We start from the raw sequence: 24,029 nt of genomic DNA, 5'->3' as shown, positions 1-24,029 counted from the left end.
TAGAATATACTAACAAGTGTGTACATGACTGCCCCTTGCTGCCTGGCAGCCCCCGATCTCTTACAGGGGTCTGTGATCAGCACAATTAACCCCTCAGGTGCGGCACCTAAAGGGGTTAATTGTGCGTACCATAGCCCCCTGTAAGAGAAAAGGGGCTGCCAGGCAGCAGGGGGCAGATCCCCCCTCCCTCCCCAGTTTGAATATCATTTAACCTGCCCTCCCTCCCTCCCTCTATTGTATTATCATTGGTGGCACAGTGTGCGGCCCCCCCCCTCCCTCCCTCTATTGTATTACTATCATTGGTGGCACAGTGTGCGGCCCCCCTCTATTGTATTATCATTGGTGGCACAGTGTGCGGCCCCCCCTCCCTCCCTCTATTGCATTAATATCATTGGTGGCAGTGTGCGCCCCCCCCTCCCTCCCTCTATTGCATTACTATCATTGGTGGCCAGTGTGCGCCCAACCCCCCCCCCCCCCCCCCCGATCATTGGTGGCAGCGGCGAGTTCCGATCGGAGTCCCAGTTTAATCGCTGGGGCTCCGATCGGTAACCATGGCAACCAGGACGCTACTGAAGTCCTGGTTGCCATGGTAACTTAGCAATGTTAGAAGCATCATACTTACCTGCTGCGCTGTCTGTGACCGGCCGGGAGCTCCTCCTACTGGTAAGTGACAGATCATTAAGCAATGTGCCGCACAGGAAACTAGGACTCCGATCGGAACTCACCGCTGCCACCAATGATCGGGGCAGGGAGAGGCCGCACACTGGCCACCAATGATAGTAATACAATAGAGGGAGGGGGGGACCGCACACTGTGCCACCAATGATATTAATACAATAGAGGGAGGGGGGCCGCACACTGTGCCACCAATGATATTAATACAATAGAGGGAGGAAGGGGGGGCCGCACACTGGCCACCAATGATAATACAATAGAGGGGGGGGGGGGGGGGCGCACACTGTGCCACCAATGATAATACAATAGAGGGGGGGGGGGCGCACACTGTGCCACCAATGATATTAATACAATAGAGGGGGAAATCGGCGGCCGCACTGGCCAATGACATTAAAACTGGGGAGGGAGGGGGGTCTGCCCCCAGGGAGCACCCGATCTCTTACAGGGGGCTATGATACGTACAAATAACCCCTTCAGGTGCTAAGAGATCGGGTGCTGCCAGTCATGTACACAGTTCGTAGTATATACTAACTAGAAGCGTCCCCATCACCATGGGAACGCCTCTGTGTTAGAATATACTGTTGGATCTGAGTTTTCACGAAGTGAAAACTCAGCTCTGAAAAAGCTTTTATGCAGACGGGTCTTCGGATCAGTCTGTATGAAAGCAACCTACGGCCACGGATCATGGACGCGGATGCCAATCTTGTGTGCATCCGTGTTCTTTCACTGACCCATTGACTTCAATGGGTCCGTGAACCGTTGTCCGTCAAAAAAATAGGACAGGTCTTATTTTTTTGACGGTCAGGATACACGGATCACGGAGGCGGATGACAAACGGTGCATTTTCCGAGTTTTCAACGGACCCATTGAAAGTCAATGGGTCCGCAGAAAATCACGGAAAATGGAACAACAGCCACGGGTGTACACAACGGTCGTGTGCATGAGGCCTTAGGGTAAGGGGTCAACATTACAGTTTGGATCAGTAAACGTCACAGGTGGTGCGATGACATGATCGACGTCACAGAGAAGCGCCCAGAATGGAGGGACAGGGAACCAATAGTTCCCTTCTTCCGCTGGAGCTGCCAGATTTTCAATTGTATTTGCGTCCAGTGGACGCAGATAGAATTTAGTGCAGGAGCTCCAGAAGCCAGGTGAATTCACCTGGTGCCTGGGGTCATTGTTGCCTAGGGCCCACCAGAAGAACTTATTCTGGGGCCCATCCTATAGCTACATGGAAATATTAGGGTACATCATGTCACACTGGAAATAAACGCTGTAGACTCGCTGCACACAAGTATATGGTGGCAGGTCCACAGCGTTTACGTGCCAGCAAAGTGGATATGATTTTAAGGGGTCTCAATCACATGTTACAAACAATATTCACTGCACAAATTGGACTGCAGTGCGGATTTTAATTCAGTGGCATGATTTGCTGTGTATTTTACTGCGGCAGATTTGCAAAACGACGGACCCTCACCTGGTACTTTGTCAGAACTTCACTGAAACTACAAATCTCAGAATCCTCCTTTTACATCTATGGGAGTTAGGGCTCATGCATACGAACGTATTTTCTTTCCGTGTCGGTTCCGGGTTTTTTTGCGGACCGTATGCGGAACCATTCATATCGATGTGTCCGCAAAAAAAAAAAAAAAACTGAAGTACTCTGTGTGCATTCCATGTCCATATCTCCGTTCCGCAAAAAGAATAGAACATGTCCTATTATTCTCCGCATTACAGACAAGGATAATGCTGTTCTATTAGGGGCCAGCTGTTCCGTTTTGTCATCCGTATTTTTTGCGGACCACAAAATACATATGGACGTGTGCATGAGTCCTTACAAGACCATCTGAGTAAATGTGCATGCTGGGAGTTGTAGTTTCACAGCAGCTGGAGGAGTGCCAAAGGCAGTGGCATAGCTAAAGGCTCATGGGCCCCGATGCAAGAGTTCAGCTTGGGCCCCCTCCCTTACCTCAGTGTTTTGTAGCAGGGAAGCACATAGCTTTTGCGGTGCCAGAGGCAAAAATCTAAACGGCAACACCTACCCCCCATGCCGAATTTTTGACCTAGCCCCTTCTCTTCAACCAGAGGAGGGACTTAACCAGCATGTACTTTGTATAATACCAGTGTCTTCTTAAGCGGCACAGGAGTCTTTGGACTCCCTCAGGCTCCTGGGCCCTGTAGCGACTACTACCTCTACACCTCCTATAGTTATACCCCTGGCTGAAGGTTGCCGAGCGCTATTGTAGGCCATAAATAATGATCATGGGGGTCTGAACTCTCCCAGCAATCAGCACAGTGATGCCAAGGATGCTCCGCATTTCTGCAAGTCATGCACCCAGATTTTTGGTCACACAGACACAATGGAGGACATTTACTAATGTAAAATTTACTGATGTAAAAAAAGTCACCGATTATGGCGCATGACATGTGTACCATAATTTGCGACTATTTAAGCTTCTTGGCACTATTCTGGAGCAACGTCCACCACGTCCTCACTCAAGTATGGCAAAGCGGATTAACCCCATAGATGCTGCAGGTGATTAGGCACCACGGCATCTAGGGGGTTAACAGGGCAGCATAGTTGATGATATAATCATAATCCTATTATAATTAACTCCTCAAAAAGAGGGCACCATCTATTAGACTCATAATCTTATCCTATGCATTCGGCACACTACTAAGATTTCACTGTCACAGCGCCATCTGTTGGAATGATAAACTTTATCCTGTGTTAGCTGTTGGAAATGTGGAGAAGCACAGCGCGCTCTAGTGGACATAGCGTCACTGTCTGTTCAGTCAGGAATTAAAAAACATTTTGCATGCTGCCCCATGCCCACTGTTGTTCATTCTAAATGAATCTGAATGTTAGTACAACATTAAAATGAAAATTCTAATGGGCTCTTTTTTATTTGAGTTTTGGCAGAGAAAATGCCTGCAAGAGATGAAATTGAAATCTCAGTCTACCATTTTCATGGTGTTTTCATTTGATTTATGATTTTGACATGAAAAGGCATTCTCAACCTGCAGCCCTCCAGGTGTTGCAAAACTACAACTCCCAGCATGCCCGAACAGCCTACAGCTATCGGCCTACAGCAGGGCGTTGTGGGAGTTGTAGTTTTACAACAGCTGGAGGGCCGCAGGTAGAGCGTGCCTGCACTATAGGATGAGGAAAATTAATTGACAAAGTGGAAATTTAAAATGAAAAAAGTTATTTATTTTTGCATTTAATTTTGACACTTAAGACCCACACTGAAGTTGGAAAATACATTTTGGCATGCATTTTGCAGACCCTAGATAAAATTAAAATGTTAAAACGTTATTTTAATTATAATTTTAGATTTTTAAATTTAATTTTGGCAGGTTTTACCTCCCATAGTAAACACTAATTACAGTTTACAGTGTCTATGAGCTGTAAGGAGTTCAGAGATCATGGCTACAGATCAAGCTGTCAGAGCTGCTCTCTGAGAAAACGGGTAAGGAATAGACTGCAGATACACTAAAAGTGAAAGCTGTGGCAGAAAGAATTGCCGGCAGTTTGAAATGAAGGTGCAGCTGTCTGTTACAACCTGGGTGTGTGTCCCTGCACAGGCCGACACTGGCAGCCCTCAATGGATAATGTCAGACTGTGCAGGGACAAACTCCCAACTGGTAATACAGATCTAGAATAATCAAGAATAATAAAGGAATGGCACATTGCTCCAGAATTCTTATTACAAGGGGGATGCAAGTAACTGCCAAAACAGACATGACAGGAGAGGATACAGGTTCTTTTTAAAAGGGGTTGTCCGACTTCAGAGCTGAACCTCAACATAAACCCTTCTTCCCTTGTTCAGCACCAATAAGTGGAGTATTGGAGCATTTCATGCTGCCCCTTGCCCTGCACTGAATCGCACAGGGCAAAGGCTGTTTTTTTTTTTTTTTTTTTTTTTTTTAACATTCTCACTACTTATCCACCTAGCAGTGATCCCGGTGACTTCTCCAGCACTAACGGGTGGTCTGTAGCGCTGCCTAAGCCTGTTTTTACAGGCTGAGGCAGTGCTAAAGACCACCCATTAGTGCTGGTGACATCACCAGGATCACCGCTAGGCAGAAGTTAAGCCTAGCATACCCATAGTGAGACCCAGTACATCACCAGATCTAAAGAAAAAGCCCTTGCCCTGTGCGATTCAGCACAGAGCAAGGGGGAGCATCAGAGCATGAAATGCTGAATGAGGGAAGAAGGATTTATGTTCAGGTTCAGCTCTGAACCCGGACAACCCGTTTAAGGGAATGTCTTCAGGTCAGTTAAATGCATAGCAAAGCCTAAAGTGATTAGTATATGAAATTTCAGAAAGCGGCCAATGTGTACTGGCATAGGAAACACTAAAACTCCTTACTGCTTACCAAAGTTTCTACTGCCCAAGGTTACATAAGTAAACACTGGATGTGGTGGTCATTGCTTCTACATTTACTCACATGACCACCTTGCAGGCTGCGTCCTCTTCTGTGGAGGCCATTAAAATCATTCAGCGCATGCGTAGATACAGGAAATCTGTTGCATCTACACAATATATGTCACATAAGTCAACCACCTAAAATATAGCTTTTAATAGAGTATATTAAAAATTACCATAAATCCCTCACGTGTGGACAATAGAAAAAGACAAACAAACAAACAAACAAACAAGCAACATAGGGCTAACTCAGGACAGTAGAGAAGATGGTGTGGCAGCGAGCAGGGCAGGCCAGAAGGGTCCCTAGTATAACCCTAGGGTATCCCTTACTTATGCTCAGCCCAGAGATGCACCCAGATGGTGAGAGCACTCTGTCCCCGTGCCTGCCCTATCTGTCCTTAGGTGGTTGACTTCTGTGACATATAATTCTTTATACAACCACCATTTACGCATTTTCCAGTGATAACATTTCGTGCATCTACACAATAGGCAGCAAGGAGCTTCAGTAAATAATAAAGTGTACCAGCATTTCCTATGCCAGTATGCAGTTTATGGAAGAAAATTTAACTAGAAAGTGGCAAACCCTTCTAATCAGTTATTGGTGTAGCAGGGTTGGTGTAATGTGTGTGTGTGTGTGTGTATGTGTATGTGTATGTGTATGTGTATGTGTATATATATATATATATATATATATATATATATATATATATATATATATATATATATATATATATTAATTATTATTATTATTTTTTTTTTTGCTTGGTTTATGGTCAGTAAAAAAGAAGGAAAGAAGGTATGAGTCTGTTAAGTCTGTTAGAGGCACTCAGCCTCAGTGGGGTTTACAGAGAATTGTGACCAGTAACAAGCCTGACACATTTATTAATGTAAAAGCATCAAGAACCTTGTCACTTATCAGTTTTTTGCAGCAGGCGTTGTAACTAGATGCTGAACTGCAGTATGCCGGCATGGCAATTGACCTTCAGCTTCTGGCTCTGTCCTCTATTATGTTTCCAGTGACAAGCAGTTGGTCACTGGGGGTGGCAGGTGTCAGACCCCCACCCCATTTGATATTGAGGACCTATCCACAGTCCCACACAGCTTACCTTGCTGAAAGAATGCTACTTGACTGCCAACCAGACCCGGACTAGCTGCTCTTCGAGCCTTCGCAGTACTGTCATCCTTCTCAGAAGTTCTGGATGGAATAAGGGGCCTGTGACCTATGGATGCTGATGTAGACAATAACATTTATACTGAATGCAGTGATGGAAATTTCAAAACTAAAATTGAAAAATCATAACAAAAGTTGTGATGAAATATAGATATCATATGAAAAGATCTAAGAACTACCTGGGTTTGATCAAGTGGATTGATCATATCTCCCCTTCCGAGTTCTATTAATCTAGAAAGCCAAAAAAGTACTGTGCCTATGGAACAGAAGAATAGTGGCAGTCTGTTTCCCACTGACCTGAACTCTCAGTCCGATGAGAAGCTTTTCCTCTACCAGACTTGTCCCTCCCACTTTTTGTCAGTGTCGCCAGCTTTGTAGGTATCTGCTGCTTTGTGAGTAATGAGGGCTTCTGGATCTGATTAGTGGCACTTAACAAATGAATAGGCACATCATTTTTCAATGCTGGTCTTGATTCCATGGAGTTACTGTCCCGACGCGTGACCTCAGGCCTCTCCAGGTAGTCAGCAGCTGACACAGATGCACTGGTTTTGGCTGAAGGTTTCATACCCAGATGACCAGCTCCTTCTAAGTTCTGCATTCCTTCTCCATTAAAACTTGCAGAATGGGCTAAACCCTAAAAAAAAAATCATGAAAGCACTGGCATGTTTTAGGATCATATTATAGCCATCAAGTAGAAATATTGTGACCTAGTTTGTGCAGGGTGCATTGTAACTGAGGTGTCATGGCACTACATGGTGCTGTATAGCGTATGCTCCTGCCGTTTTGATATTCACATATGGGGTCATTTATTAAGACAGGTGTTTTAGACCATAATAACCCTGCGCTGGCACTTGATGTGCCTAAGTTTTGTTTAGGTGCCGGCCTCCACATAACTTAGGCGCTGGCTGTGCGACTTGCTTAAAGTGTAACTGCCATTCTATTTTTATTTTTGTAATTTGTCGGAGGAGTGATACTGACCAATTTTGTAATATACTTTAATTACTGAAAAGTAGCCCATTTTGTGCCTTCGTAAAGCTCCTATTTGTTCTGTTTACATAACAGTGGAGACCTGCTAACACTGACTGTGTTATGTAAACAGAAGACAGAGGAGCGTTACTAAGCCTCAAAATGGGCCATTTTATCGCTATTTCTCTAATAGAAATGTATGATTTCCATACTTAAAGGGGTTCTGCACTTTCAATTAACTGATGATCTATCCTCTGGATAGATCATCAGCTTCTGATCGGCCGGGGTCCGACACCTGGGACCCCCGCCGATCAGCTGTTTGAGAAGGCAGCGGCGCTCCAGAAGCGCCGCGGCCTTCTCACTGTTTACCGCCGGGCCGCCCGCCCACTGACGTCACGACTTGTATCAACTACAGTGGGCGCGGCTGAGCTCTGTTCACTTGAACGGAGCTTAGCCGCGCCCACTCTAGTTGATACAAGTCGTGACGTCAGTGGGCGGGCGGCCCGGCGGTAAACAGTGAGAAGGCCGCGGCGCTGCTGGAGCGCCGCTGCCTTCTCAAACAGCTGATCGGCGGGGGTGCCGGGTGTCAGACCCCCGCCGATCAGAAGCTGATGATCTATCCAGAGGATAGATCATCAGTTAATTGAAAGTGCAGAACCCCTTTAAAGTACGCAAGTGTCACTGCCCCTATACATTGCATAAAGAAAAATAGAATGACAGTTACACTTTAAATCTATGCCAGCTCCCTTGCCAAAAATAGTTGTCAAAAATGATAAATGAGACAGGACGGCCCACCACCTTCTTTCCGCCACCTCGGAAAAGTGGCATGAGCGGGAAAAAGTGGCCGATTTGGCTGCAAATCCCCTTTGCAACCAAATCTGTAATAAAAGTATGCCAAAAAGTGGCTTATTTATCATAAATCACCCCAAAGTGCACACAAAGGAAATGGCAATTTCCCATTTTGCTGTGCTTTCGGCGTGTATAGTGCTTTCGTTACACAATGTAATGTTGGTTGCCACCATGTCTGCCAACCCTAAACAGGGATACGAGTTGCTATAAAAGACACACAAAAAAAAGTGCTGCATGACCACAACACTGTTACTATATACAGGTCCTTCTCAAAAAATTAGCATATTGTGATAAAGTTCATTATTTTCTGTAATGTACTGATAAACATTAGACTTTCATATATGTTAGATTCATTACACACCAACTGAAGTAGTTCAAGCCTTTTATTGTTTTAATATTGATGATTTTGGCATACAGCTCATGAAAACCCAAAATTCCTATCTCTAAAAATTAGCATATCATGAAAAGGTTCTCTAAACGCGCTATTAAGGCCTCTTTCACACTACAGTTTTTTGCGTTCCGTATACGGTCCGTTTTTTGCGTTCCGTATACGGTCCGTATACGGAACCATTAATTTCAATGGTTCCGCAAAAAAACGGAATGTGTTCCGTATGCATTCCGTTTCCGTATTTCCGTTTTTCCGTTCCGTTGAAAAGATAGAACATGTCCTATATTTGGCCGCAAATCACAGTCCGTGGCTCCATTCAAGTCAATGGGTCCGCAAAAAAAATGGAACACATACGGAAATGCATCCGTATGTCTTCCGTTTCCGTTCCGTTTTTTGCGGAACCATCTATTGAAAATGTTATGCCCAGCCCAATTTTTAATATGAAATTACTGTATACTGTATATGCCATACGGAAAAACGGAACGGAACAACGGAACGGAAACGGAACCACAACGGAAGCAAAAAACGGAACAACGGATCCGTGAAAAACGGAACGCAAAACACTGAATTCAACATACTGTAGTGTGAAAGAGGCCTTAACCTAATCATCTGAATCAACTAATTAACTCTAAACACCTGCAAAAGATTCCTGAGGCTTTTAAAAACTCCCAGCCTGGTTCATTACTCAAAACCGCAATCATGGGTAAGACTGCCGACCTGACTGCTGTCCAGAAGGCCATCATTGACACCCTCAAGCAAGAGGGTAAGACACAGAAAGAAATTTCTGAACGAATAGGCTGTTCCCAGAGTGCTGTATCAAGGCACCTCAGTGGGAAGTCTGTGGGAAGGAAAAAGTGTGGCAGAAAACGCTGCACAACGAGAAGAGGTGACCGGACCCTGAGGAAGATTGTGGAGAAGGACCGATTCCAGACCTTGGGGGACCTGCGGAAGCAGTGGACTGAGTCTGGAGTAGAAACATCCAGAGCCACCGTGTACAGGCGTGTGCAGGAAATGGGCTACAGGTGCCACATTCCCCAGGTCAAGCCACTTTTGAACCAGAAACAGCGGCAGAAGCGCCTGACCTGGGCTACAGAGAAGCAGCGCTGGACTGTTGCTCAGTGGTCCAAAGTACTTTTTTCGGATGAAAGCAAATTTTGCATGTCATTCGGAAATCAAGGTGCCAGAGTCTGGAGGAAGACTGGGGAGAGGGAAATGCCAAAATGCCTGAAGTCCAGTGTCAAGTACCCACAGTCAGTGATGGTCTGGGGTGCCATGTCAGCTGCTGGTGTTGGTCCACTGTGTTTTATCAAGGGCAGGGTCAATGCAGCTAGCTATCAGGAGATTTTGGAGATGAAGATTTCCTTTTTCAGCACGACCTGGCACCTGCTCACAGTGCCAAAACCACTGGTAAATGGTTTATGGACCATGGTATTACTGTGCTCAATTGGCCTGCCAACTCTCCTGACCTGAACCCCATAGAGAATCTGTGGGATATTGGGAAGAGAAAGTTGAGAGATGCAAGACCCAACACTCTGGATGAGCTTAAGGCCGCTATCGAAGCATCCTGGGCCTCCATAACACCTCAGCAGTGCCACAGGCTGATTGCCTCCATGCCACGCCGCATTGAAGCAGTCATTTCTGCTAAAGGATTCCCGACCAAGTATTGAGTGCATAACTGAACATCATTATTTGAAGGTTGACTTTTTTTGTATTAAAAACACTTTTCTTTAATTGGTCGGATGAAATATGCTAATTTTTTGAGATAGGAAATTTGAGTTTTCATGAGCTGTATGCCAAAATCATCAATATTAAAACAATAAAAGGCTTGAACTACTTCAGTTGGTGTGTAATGAATCTAACATATATGAAAGTCTAATGTTTATCAGTACATTACAGAAAATAATGAACTTTATCACAATATGCTAATTTTTTGAGAAGGACCTGTATATGACAAGGTGCAGGACAAGCACCCTAACACAAAACTATGGTGAAGTGGAGAACTATAGAGCTGCAATTCAACAGTTCACCGAAATGAGTTTGGATCTGAAAATGATGCCATTGAAAAATGTATACTTAGCTCATTAATTTTGTAAGGAAATACGTACTAGTGTAACCTGCACCAGGTCGGGAGTAAATGATCCTGCAGTGACTGGCTTCTTTATTTTCTTCAACTGCTCCAAACGCTCTCTATCCTTCCCCACTGCTTTTTGAGCTTCACGCAACCTCTCCAAATCATGCTGATAGGCTTCTCTCTGTGCTTCTAGTTCTATCCGTTCCTGCTTCAACTTTTCCATTTCAATGCGCGAGGTCTCCTCTCTTTGCCTTAGCATCATCTCAGTAGCTTCCATGCCTTTTTGATGTCTATTCTTTTCACGCTCCCAACGTTGTCTTTCCTGTTTCAGCTGGTCTTGTAGTTTCTGCACATTAGCGAACTCCTCCCTCTGTTTTTCAAAGTTTCGTTGCTTCTCCTGCTCAAGCAACCAATTTCCCCTGGACTGCTGTCGGAATTGTTTTTCCCGTTCTCGCTGCACCTCTATGAAGCTGTCCTGCTGCGCTATCAAGGCCTAAAAATTAGAACAGCACAGAGAATTGTTGCTTGTTTGTATATCTTTATTTATAATATGCAGATCACAAGTTAAATTGTATCTTCAATTATAATTATTTAAAGGGGTGTTCCAAGTTTTTTTTACTGATGACCTATCCTCTGGAAGGGTAATCAATATATGATCAGTGGGGGTACGACATCCGTGGCCACTATCGATCAGCTGTTTGAAAAGGCACCAGCTCTCACAGTGGAGCCATGGCCTTCTCCAGCTTTGTCTAGGCCATGTGATGTCACATTCATCGGTCACATAGCTTAGGCAAAACTCAGCCCCACTGAAGTGAATGGGGCTGAGCTGTGATACCAAGCACAGCCGCTATACAATGTGCAGTTCTGTACTTGATGAGCAGAGAAAAGGCAGTGGTGCTACTGTGAGCGCCGATGCCTTCTCAAATGGCTGATCGTTGGGGATCCTAGGAGTCTGACCCCCACCAATCAGATACTGGATGACCTAGCCAAAGGATAGCTCATCAGTAAAATAAACTGAGACCAATTTCACACTTCAGTTATTTGGTCAGTTATTTCCATCAGTTATTGCGAGTAGTGTTGAGCGAACTTCTGTTTTGAAGCTCGGATTATCTAAGAATTCTGTTATGGACTCCGCTACCATAGACCACAACTTATGATCCGTGGCAACAGAATCCATAACTGAATTCTTAGATAACCCAAACTTAAAAACAGAATTTCGCTCATCCTTAATTGGGAGCCAAAACCTGATGCGAGTCAAAACCACGGAACAGGTGCAGCTCTTTCCCTTACACCTCATCTCTGTGGAGGCTTCACTATTGGTTTTGAATCACTGATGTAAATCACTGACCAAATGATTGAAGTGTGAATTTGACCTATTTAATTGCTCTTCTCAGGCCGGAAAACATTCCCATTTACCTTAAGTATCTCAAACCCTCCCTTAAACCTTCCTCTCACCATCAAGCAGCAAATTTTCTGTGCACTCCTGATGGCTGGACACAGCTATAGCAGCATGCTCTTTCTATCCCTGGCAAAACAGTGTTGTGTAGTCTAAAGCTAATAAGACAAATTGCAGAACGCACACGGTGGGATCCACAATTTGTGGACCACACGGTGCGGTCGCGTGCATGAGGCCTAAGAGAATCGTGGGCACCATGGGAAGCAAGGGAACTGTCCCCAGGCAGCTTTTTGAATAAGTGCCCCTGGCTATGGTTCTGTGGAAGATTTAGAGCAAGTAGCTAAAGAACAGAAAAAATGAATTGGTAATCAGCTGTTACCATCTAGAAAGATAGAAGCATACGCTTATTGTCCTGATATACACATTATAGTGTGACCATTTGTTTGATATCATTATGAAATTGGAGGCACACTTGAAGTTAAAGATAATAGAAGCTGCTTGTAAAGGGAGTGATTTGAAAATGGTTTATTAGAGAATAGTTGTAAAATGATTCCCAAATACAGTATATGTAAGGTAACGTGACTATAAACTTTAACATCAACCTAAAAATTCAAAAAACATTCCTACTTCATAAAAAAAAAAAAATTAAGTCTGTGGGCACATTTATCACGACTAAACCACTAAAGACACTGGATATGCCATATAGGACCACCACCCATCAGTCAATTCAAAAGGGGAGGGGGTGTCCAGAAATTACTGACACAAAGCCAGGGCACTTCTCTGGCTTGGCAATGCAGAAACTTGCTTGCACGGTTATGCTGCTGCTATGAACACCACTATATGTATTCTTGCCTTGATTTTGATATAACCTATCCAACAGCGTTAGGCTACTTTCACACTAGCGTTGTTTAAATCCGGCGTTCAATTCAGACACCGGAACTTCCCGCCGGATCCGGAAAAAAAGTGTGAAAACTGATTACATTTGAATCCTGATCAGGATTTTGATCACAATGAAAAAATGCATTGAAAAAACGGATCCGGCATTTATGGACTTTAACCTTTTTTTTTCAAATTTTTCGGGTTTAAAATGCAAAAGCCAGATCCGGTTTGACTGAACACACGGCGCCGGATCCAGCGTTAATGCAAGTCAATGGGAAAAAAGCCTGATCCGGCGTTCAGTCAAAGTGTTCGGGATTTTTGGCCGGAGGTAAAAATACAGCACGCTACGGTTTTCTGAAAAGCCTGATCAGTCAAAAAGATTGAACTGAAGACATCCTGAACGGATTACTCTCCATTCAGAACGCATGGGGATAAAACTGATCAGTTCTTTTCCGGATTTGAGCCCCTAGGACGGAACTCAGCGCCGGAAAAGAAAAACGCTAGTGTGAAAGTACCCTTAGCGGTTTAGTAGTGCGAATTGTGCTGACAGACTTCCTTTCAATGAAACGTAACTCACCTGCAGGCTATACAGCATTTTTATCAGTGTCTGCACCTTCACAATTATCTGCAAACAAAATAATACTGCTCATCAGATTAAGAAAGCAGAAGTTACCTTCTATACATAGTTATCATAAATCAAACAATTTGCATCTCTGACACATTCGTTTCACCTAGAAAGATGTACCTGATAAACAATATGACTGCACAAACATCGGAGTCTACACTTTGTGCTCCAATAGTCAATGAATGAAACCAGTGTTCTCCTCTCTTCCAAAGGTCTTTAGCACATAGCTGTATAGCAGTCCATCCAGTGATCACACAGCATTATACACCCCAGAAACATTGCAAAAAATGAGGCGAGACGCACTTGTAATGTATCATGCTGCTTGGAAGAGGGTACGCAAATGCGCTCTTAGCAAGCTCTGCCTCTAATGCCACCAGATGTAAGGTAGCTAGCGGAGATATAGCATCCCCCAAATCCTACTGTTTGAAAGCTAGGCTAATGGGAAGAGGGGAATAAGCCTCTGGCATTTGCTTATCTTCCAAGGATGCATGCTGAAATTCAACATGCCAAATCCTTCTCTCCTCCAATCTCAGGGGAGAATTGAGACACCCCAATACACATTAGATAGTTTATGTATTCTGTTACCCAATGTGTATTGGCACCTTTAGGTATTAATTCTTCATCACTACTTTTCAATCTATTTTCCAGTCACAGTGTTTCTTCCAGTTAGTTTATAAATCGGAAGTCCATCCAAGTGTTGTATGCATTATTGGTATGAACAAACGTATTACCTCAGTCTCTGAGGGGTTCTGATTTTCTAACATGGGCATATCAGGCTGTAAAAAAAAGAAGAAAAATGTTATGTTAATTTTTGAAGATGTTATGTTCACTGGAGCATGTAACTGCTCACAACATTGCAAATATACAGCAAAGAAACAATGTGACTTGAAGTTTTAAACACATTTAAAGGCTATGTAGACCTTTGGAGGCAACTATTTTTTACGATTGTATTTTACTCATTTTTGGCCAAAATAAAATCAATTGGTCTTTATTAAAAATATTCAACTGTTCTGTCATAAAGGGCTGTGAGAATTGTACTTTCAGTAGAAATACAGAGCTTGCTACTAGAGAATCTCAAGGCTGTACATAGAAAATGGCAAATAATAAAAAAATAAAATAAAGATCAACTGAAAAAATGTATTTAGCTAAAATTAGTACAATGCAATAATAATAAAAAATTCCCCAAAAGGTGTACATAGCCTTTAAAATAAAAAATAAAATAAAAAGTTTGATGGAGTTAATAACAAATGTGCATAGAAAAGGGTTTTACCTCACTATGCACAAGGTCTTGAGTTTCAGTTTCTGAACGTCGGTCCTTGACTCTCTGATTAAAACTGCCAGCTGCAAACCAAGATACAACATATTCAGATGGCACGATATCCAAAAGTAAAACAAGTTGAGAACATTCTTTTAAAAGAAATGGGTCATCAGAAAATGACCGTATTGTTTCAATATATTTTAATTGTTTTCATATATATTTCAGAAATTTCTAAAATCTTTTAGTTTCCACATTGCTGTATAAATTACTTTTTAGTAGTAATCACTATCATCTCAAGTAGGATTACAGTGAAATGTATCACCTACAATATACAAACCTGGAGGAAAATAACACAAGGTCTATTGTTCACTATAGATGATGGACACAGTTCATCTCCTCCCGGCACATATTTAAACTAAACTCTCCCATAGAAGTCAATGAGCCATCTCCAAACATCAGTTTGCTGTATCAGTAAGGCTGCTGAAAGTTAAAGGGCTTTTCCAGGCTTTAATACTGATGACCTCTCCATAGGATAGGTCATCAATATCAGATTGGTGGGGGTCCATACCCCCAGCACCCACGTCGATCAGCTGGATGAAAAGAAGGCGTGCACAATGCAGTCTCCCTTCTCTCTTCCTGCTGTGTATATATTAAACCATACTGCCTGGTAGGGCTCATCATGCTGTATGCTAAGCAGCTGCAGAGAAATCTGTGTTTTTATTCATGTGCAAATGAGCAAGTTGAAGCAGGATGAATGCTTGGAGCACTGCTTTTTTTAAACACTCTGCTCTACACGCTCCACTTGATTCACATAGCTAAACATCAGCAGCTGTGTCCTAGTATGTACATATCATATACACCACTTACCATATACAGTGTATTTCTATGATTACAAAGCTAATGTACATATTACTGGTTTATTCATACACACAATATATAATTATAATGAAACCAGTGATCTATATTAGCTTTCTTAGTATAGAAAAAACTCAACTCTCAATATGATAAGGCTGTAGCCTGGAAGAAAGTGGTCTGCCTTGCATATATAAATCCCATGTTTAAATCTTAGGAGAGACTTTACGTTTTTATTTTCTTCCTCATTTAACCCATAAGTCTACAGCCTTACCATATGTGAGAATACATTTTTTCTATTTATATAGCCAATACATATTGCTGGTTTCTTTATATTCATATGTTGTGCCTGGGAATAAACCAGTAATATGTTTTAGGTTTCTATTATATATATATATAAAAAAAAAAAAAAAAAAAAAAAAAAAAAAAAAGGCTCTCCTGGGACTTGAACCTAGGATCTTGACATTCAAGGCTGATCACTTACCGCAAAGCTATAGCATTACCACATAAAGGATGTTTTTTTCCCATACTAAAGCTAAAACATAGTACTGGTTTCTTTATAATCATAAATTGTGCCTGGGAATAAACCAGTAATATGTATAATAGCTTTCTAAGCATAAAAATACACTCTTCTCAATGTGGTAAGGTGAGTGGTGTATATGATGCATAAATGCTAAGACACAGCTCTGCCCTCATCAAGTTGATGTCTAGCCCTGTCAATCAAGGGGAGGGGGGAGTGTGCAGAAGAAAAAATCAGTGCTCCAAGGATTCAGCCCTGCCCCCGGGTACTCCAACTTGCTCATTCACATATGAATAAAAACTCTGCAGCTATTTAGAATACAACGAAAAGAAAGGTATTGTTTTAATCAGGATGAGCCCTACCTGGTAGTATACCTGGTTTAATAGGGTTGATCATGCTGACAGAGCCTCTAAGTTTTACATTTTTGCAGAGTTCACTGTGCAGCATAAAAACATGAATCTCTGGGTCAGTACGATTACAGCGATAAACTTCATATAGTTTTTATTAAGTTTTCTATTTTTGTACAATAAAATACCTTAAAACAAAAAGAAAAGTTTTTGCAGTGCCACATCCCAAGACCTATAATTTTTATTTTTTGAAGGAGCTGTGTTTGAGGTGCAACATTAGTTTTCATAGGTACCATTTTGGGGTGCATAACACTTTAGATTCCTTTTTATTCAGAGATAAACCTGTAAAAACTCTCTCAGTTTGTTGGGGGACAAATGATTGCTGCCACTAGGAGGCAAACACTAAGCCAAGAAGTGTTGGCTCCTCCTAGCAGCTATTCTACCTTCTGCAGGCACGGAGCTAATCAGTTTGTACACAAGCAGTAGGAAAATCCAGGAGAAATCAACAACTGAGCTAACATGAGACGGGTTGGAACCAAAAAAACTATCATAGAAACAAACCACCTAAATAAGAAACAGAACACAAAGAACTACGTGGGTGATATCTCCCAATGAACTCAGCGACAAAGAAATGTTAACACAAAATGTTCTTTCCTCGCTCGTGTAACTGGGTTACACAGGACTTTCAAAAGAAGTCCAGTGTGGGAAAGGAAAAAACCTGAGGAAACAGGATCACACTGCTGTGTCCTGCACCTCTTGTGACCCACAGGAGCGTCTGAGGACGCAAAAGTATTCACCCTCGTGTGGAGAAAAGATCACATAGCAGCCTTACACACCTGAAGAGCAAAATCCCAATGACGAACCACCCAAGAGGTACCCACTGCCCTGGCAGAATGAACAGTGACTTTAACTGGGGGTTTTCTGCCCTCAGTGCCATAGGCATCATTGGTGGCCAGTCAAATAAGGCAAGTGTATTCTTAGAAGCTGCCAAACACTTGTGCAGGCCGTCTGGGACAATGAACAATGCATCTGAACTATGAAAGCTGGCAGGCAGAGCAAAGCACAATTGAGTCCAGATGACAGGATTCCCTGAGATGTGACAGAGGGGGGCAGAAAGAGAAAATAACTATGTCATAAGTCAAATGAAAAGAGGAGACTGCCTTGCAAAGGTAAGGCGGCACTGGACAGAGTACTACCTTATGCTGGTGAAGAACCAGAAAAGGAGGTTTGTAAGAAAGTGCCACCAACTCAGACATGCAACTGATGGAGGTGACTGCCACCATGAATGCTACTTTCCAGGAAAGGAGGCACAGGGTGGGAGGGGGGGGGGGGTCCCGTGACCACCCCACGTCGGCGATCGCAACAAACCGCAGGTCAATTCAGACCTGCGGTTTGATGCGCTTTTTGCCGTTTCTGATGCCCGCGGTCCCTGACCGCGGGGATCAGAAACTTTATAATGCCCAAAATATATATGGTTTTTCCTCCCCCTGCACCCCTGAATGATATTATGTGGGCAGGTGGTGCAGGGGGAGGGTTGCGGGTGGTGCGGCAGGCGGGATCGCGATCCCCCGCCCGCCTCCCCTTGAATAATAGTTGGCGTGTAGTGGGTATACCAGGGTGCCAGCACATTGCTGGCACCCTGGTACAAACGGCTGACATTGTTGATACGATGTCAGCCGTTTAACCCTTTCCATACAGCGGTCCGTACGGTCCGCTGTATGGAAAAGGTAAACAGCACAGGGAGCTCCCTCCCTCTCCGACCGGGGGGCTGCTGTGCCTTTGCAGCCACCCGATAGGAGAGGGAGAGCGCCCCCAGACAGCCCCCCGAAGCCCCGTCCTCACCCTTCCCCCGTCTGCCACAACTTCGCAGGTTCCCATGGCAACAGGACGCCTGCTCAGGCGTCCTGCTGTCCATGGTGCTGAACAGATCTAGGCTAAAGACATAAATCTGTTCAGTGTAAGTAAAATACAGTACAGTACTAGATATCGTACTGTATTATACAGACCATCAGACCCACTGGATCTTCAAGAACCAAGTGGGTCTGGGTAAAAAAAAAAAGTGAAAAAAAAAGTAAAATAAAAAACATTTATCACTGATAAAAAATGAAAAAAAATAAAAATTCCCTACACATGTTTGGTATCGCCGCGTCCGTAACGACCTGATCTATAAAACGGTCATGTTACTTTACCCGAACGGTGAACGCCATAAAAATAAAAACTATGATGAAATTGAAATTTTGCCCACCTTACTTCCCAAAAAAAGGTAATAAAAGTGATCAAAAAAGTCGCATGTACGCCAAAATTGTAACAATCAAACAGTCATCTCATCCCGCAAAAAATGAGACCCTACTTAAGATAATCGCCCAAAAACTGAAAAAACTATGGCTCTTAGACTATGGAAACACTGAAACATTTTTTTTGTTTAAAAAATAAAATCATTGTGTAAAACTTACATAAATTAAAAAAAAGTATACATATTAGGTATTGCCGCGTCCGTATAGACAGGCTCTATAAAAATATCACATGACCTAACCCCCCTCAGGTGACCACCGTAAAAAAATAAAAATAAAAAACGGTGTAAAAAAAAGCAATTTTTTGTCATCTTACGTCACAAAAAGTGTAATAGCAAGCGATCAAAAAATCATATGCACCCCAAAATAGTGCCAAACAGTCATCTCATCCCACAAAAAATGAGACCCTACTTAAGATAATCGCCCAAAAACTGAAAAAACTATGGCTCTTAGACTATGGAGAAACTAAAACTTTTTTTGTTTTAAAAATGAAATCATTGTGTAAAACTTGCATAAATAAAGAAAATTGTATACATATTAGGTATCGCCGCGTCCGTGACAACCTGCTCTATAAAATTACCAAATGATCTAACCTGTCAGATGAATGTTGTAAATAACAAAAAAAAAACGGTGCCAAAAAGGTATTTCTTGTCACCTTGCCGCACAAAAAGTGTAATATAGAGCAACCAAAAATCATATGTACCCTAAACTAGTACCAACAACACTGCCACCCTATCCTGTAGTTTCTAAAATGGGGTCACTTTTTTAGAGTTTCTACTCTAGGGGTGCATCAGGGGGGCTTCAAATGGGACATGGTGTAAAAAAACCAGTCCAGCAAAATCTGCCTTCCAAAAACCGTATAGCATTCCTTTCCCTCTGCGCCCTGCCGTGTGCCCGTACAGCAGTTTACAACCACATATGTGGTGTTTCTGTAAACTACAGAATTAGGGCCATAAATAATGAGTTTTGTTCGGCTGTTAACCCTTGCTTTGTAACTGGAAAAAAAAAAAATTAAAATGGAAAATCTGCCCAAAAAGTGAAATTTGGAAATTGTATCTCTATTTTCCATTAAATCTTGTGCAACATCTAAAGGGTTAAAAACGTATGTAAAATCAGTTTTGAATACCTTGAGGGGAGTAGTTTCTTAGATGGGGTCACTTTTATGGAGTTTCTACTCTAGGGTTGCATCAGGGGGGGCTTCAAATGGGACATGGTGTCAAAAAACCAGTCCAGCAAAATCTGCCTTCCAAAAACCATATGGCGCACCTTTCACTCTACGCCCCGCTGTGTGGCCGTTCAGTAGTTATGGCCACATATGGGGTGTTTCTGTAAACGGCAGAGTCAGGGCAATAAAGATACAGTCTTGTTTGGCTGTTAACCCTTGCTTTGTTAGTGGAAAAAATGGGTTAAAATGGAAAATAAGGCAAAAAAATGAAATTCTCAAATTTCATCCCCATTTGCCAATAACTCTTGTGCAACACCTAAAGGGTTAACGAAGTTTGTAAAATCAGTTTTGAATACCTTGAGGGGTGTAGTTTATAGAATGGGGTCATTTTTGGGTGGTTTCTATTATATAAGCCTCGCAAAAGTGACTTCAGAGCTGTAGTGGTCCCTAAAAATTGGGTTTTTGCAAATTTCTGAAAAATTTCAAGATTTGCTTCTAAACGTCTAAGCCTTGTAACATCCCCAAAAAATAAAATATCATTCCCAAAATAATTCAAACATGAAGTAGACATATGGGGAATGTAAAGTCATCACAATTTTTAGGGGTATTACTATGTATTACAGAAGTTGAGAAACAAACTTAGAAATTTGCAAATTTTTCCCAATTTTTGTTAAATTAGGTATTTTTTGGTGCAAATTTTTTTATTTTTTTTACTTCATTTTACCAGTGTTATGAAGTACAATATGTGACGAAAAAACAATCTCAGAACGGCCTGGATAAGTCAAAGCGTTTTAAAGTTATCAGCACTTAAAGAGACACTGGTCAGATTTGCAAAAAATGGCCTGGTCCTAAGGTGTAATAAGGCTGTGTCCTTAAGGGTTTAAGGCCAGAGGGAGAATTCAGAACCCAGGGCCCCGAGGCCCAGATCCAGACCCTGTTGCAAAAAGAAGATCCTAGAGAGCAAAATCAAAGGAGACTTTCATCACACCTGAAAAATAATGACTTTCAGATACTAAAATAAATAAAATATCTGCAGAAGGAGGTCTCCTCGCCTTCAGCATGGTCCTCACCACCTGATAAAAAGAAAAAACACAAGAAAATCCCCAAGAATTATTGATAATGGGGACTCGACCGCTACATTGTTAAATCTATCAACTCTAAATGCTGGTGAAAATCTGTTCCTAGAGGGCAAAGGTCGTCTATAAGAGGAGAAAGGCTGGACTCCTTCGGCAACCAAGTACATTGAAATGGCATCAATCATGATGAGTGTCCATTTAATCGGAAGAAATCATTTTCCGAGCCAAAAGGTGGGAAAGGAGATCCACCAGGTAAGAGATGTGTACGCTTGAAAGTAGGACAGAGCGGTTAAGGGGCTTCGGAGACCAATTCCACAGAGCCCAATAGTCTGCTGAGAGGGAGTATGTGAAACTGGGTAAACAGAATGGCTTCGATAAGGGCTCTTTCACACGAGTAAGTTTTCTGTCCATATGCGATGCATGTACCAATTGCATATCATCCTGACTGAATTCTGTCCCATTCATTTCAATGGGTCTGTGCACATGAGCATAGTATTTCACATATCTTTGCGTTCTGGCAAAAAATCATAGCATGTTCTATATTGTGCATTTTCATACAGCCTTAGCTCCATAGAAAGAATTGGGCTTGCGTGAAAAATGGAAAGCATCTGGGAGCAATGCGTTTTTCACTGATAGTTAAGAAATGTTGATGGTTATTCTTCAGTTTTTCTTCACACGCTAGTTGTCAGGCTTACTGTGCAATGCAGTTTCCTTAATTCCTATAGAGGTGAATTTAAGTGAGTTAAGGGAACAGTGTAGCACAGCGATCTATGCAGTTTTTACATCACACTAGCATTAAGGAAAAAGGCTCAGGGTACAGAAGAGAACTGCCAGTGAGGCTCTTTCTTGTACTGTGCTTGTGCCATATACAAAAATGCAGGGCATAACACAAGAGTTCAGGAGAAGTCAGGGCCAGGCTTGAACACACTTACATTGACTGGCACTGTCGACCAAAGTGCAGAGGGTGCGGCAGTTGCAGAGAAAACTGAGCCACTAAGAGTAATGGTGACACCCCTGTTGCTCCTACAGGCTCATTTGCATTGGTCAGTAGATTTGTTCCCTTGAAACTGGCTGACCTGTTACATGTGCGCTTGGCAGCTGAAGGCATCTGTGTTGGTCCCATGTTCATATGTGCCCGCATTTCTGGGAAAAATGATGTTTTAATATATACAAATGAGCCTCTAGAAGCAATGGGAGCGTTGCTGTTACACCCAGAGACTCTGCTCTCTCAGCAACTGCTGCAACCTCTGCACTTTGATTGACTGGACCAGGCACTTTAAACATCACACCTGGCCCTGTCAATCAAGGTGGAGAAGGAGCGGCAGTTTCAGAGAAAGTGGTGCATCTAGAAGTAATGGCAATGCCCCCATTGCTCCTAGAGGGTCATTTTCATATATGAATATAGGACCAACAGAGATTACTTCTGCTGCCAAGCTCACATGGATCAGGTCAGCCAGTTTCATAGTTATAAATCTGCTGACAGATGTTCTTCAAGTTTGTGAAGTGACTGAGGGAAAAGTGGAAATCACACAAAGGATGTAAGAAGAATGGCAGGTCCCACTACCAACCTAATCACCATTCCATAACATACAGGTCCAAAAAACAAACTTATCAGAAGCCTCAGCAAAAAGGATTCATTGAGTCAAACAGTTTGTCCTGTATTCATACCTCTCATCGAGGTTTGCAACCAGGGTGAAACAGACATTCCATCCGGTACTATTCTAGCTGTGGCCCAACTATAAAAACTCCAGACAAAAAGAACAGTGAACACTCTACCCTAGAACTGTTAGTTCTCTTTGAGGTGCTACAGTTATTCCAACTTTTGTATGACCAATTGTTAAATGACACCTTTCTAGATATTCATCTGGGGATGTGATAAGAATTTTCTTAGTTTTGAGGGTTTTTCTTATGTGGGTAATATGGTAATGATGTATTAAATGGATCGAAAAAACTATATGAAATTAGTAAAATACATAGCAACACATTTTCAGGATCAATTTTACAAAATTAATGATGGGGTTTAACTTAAATCTACAGAGGTTGTCAAATACTAATGTCAAGGGTGTACAAGCCTAATTCCTAAAAAGTTAAAACGCTGTATAAAATGTAAATAAAAACAGAGTGTAAAGATCTGCAAATCTCACAGACCCATATTTTATTCACAAAAGAACACATATCAGATGGTGAATGTCAGACATTTTACTATTTAATGAAAACAAAGAGGTTGGCCACTTTCTGGTTACTGTTGACCAATGTGTTTGTGACAAAATTAAAATCACACTCATTAAATGTAGCCTTTGTGGAAATTCTGCTCCATTTTCTATATTTTATAAAGGTATGCCCCCTTGTTTACAAAGTCTTGTGTTGTCCACACAGAGGTCCTGTCTACCAGATGGCCGCTGACGGAGGGTCATGTGATCAGGAAAATCACCTTCATGTGACACCTTCTCTGTCCAAATACATTGCACCTGCACTAAACTCCTAACAGAACAAGTACAGACGGCAGGTGCAGTGTATTTGAATGGAGGAGACATTACATGAAGGCGATTCCTGGTCACATAACCTTCCATCAGCAGCCATCTTATGGACAGGACCTCTGTGTGGACAGCACAAAATACTTTGTAAACAAGGGAGCATACCTTATGAAATGTAGAACATGGTTCAGAATTTCAACAAAGGCTATACAGTGGTCCCTCAAGATACAATATTAATTGATTCCAGGAGGACCATTGTATGCTGAAACCATTGTAACTTGAGTAATCGGTTTCAAAGCCTCCAAATGTCATCCAAGATAAGAGAAAATGAAGATTTAAGAAAAATAAGCAGATCACTAGTACAGATAAAACAGTCAGGAACAGCTGCTAACTAGCAACTAATACAGCAATTTTAATCAGAGAAGTGGCCTTGATTAAATACAGTGATTGTTAGCGGATTGTTTAGCAACAGTTCTATATCACAAAGACCACTTTAAGCGTCCTCCGTTGCAAAGACTGATACCATATGTGGCGAAACCAACCTCGCCACTGGGTTTCGGAGGGGCCTGGCTACCAGCCTCTTGCCTCAGGAT

The 24,029-nt window shown here is 42.4% G+C and overlaps 1 protein-coding gene across 2 annotated transcripts in view; it reads right to left on the bottom strand.

Moving 5' to 3' along the window:
• The window catches only part of ARHGEF18 (Rho/Rac guanine nucleotide exchange factor 18), a 534,361-nt gene that overhangs the window by 5,278 nt on the left and 505,054 nt on the right, over positions 1-24,029 (bottom strand). For both annotated transcript variants that reach the window (XM_044305773.1, XM_044305780.1), the window contains 6 exons: positions 14,724-14,794; positions 14,185-14,229; positions 13,406-13,453; positions 10,588-11,046; positions 6,577-6,913; positions 6,215-6,337 (listed from right to left, as the gene is read on the bottom strand). In XM_044305773.1, the coding sequence (XP_044161708.1) occupies positions 6,215-6,337; positions 6,577-6,913; positions 10,588-11,046; positions 13,406-13,453; positions 14,185-14,229; positions 14,724-14,794 (1,083 nt within the window). The remainder of the gene's footprint in view (positions 1-6,214; positions 6,338-6,576; positions 6,914-10,587; positions 11,047-13,405; positions 13,454-14,184; positions 14,230-14,723; positions 14,795-24,029) is intronic.

The sequence above is a fragment of the Bufo gargarizans genome, chromosome 1 (assembly GCF_014858855.1).
Source record: "Bufo gargarizans isolate SCDJY-AF-19 chromosome 1, ASM1485885v1, whole genome shotgun sequence".
Classification (NCBI taxonomy): Eukaryota; Metazoa; Chordata; class Amphibia; order Anura; family Bufonidae; genus Bufo; species Bufo gargarizans.
This window is presented reverse-complemented; position numbering and strand designations above follow the sequence as displayed.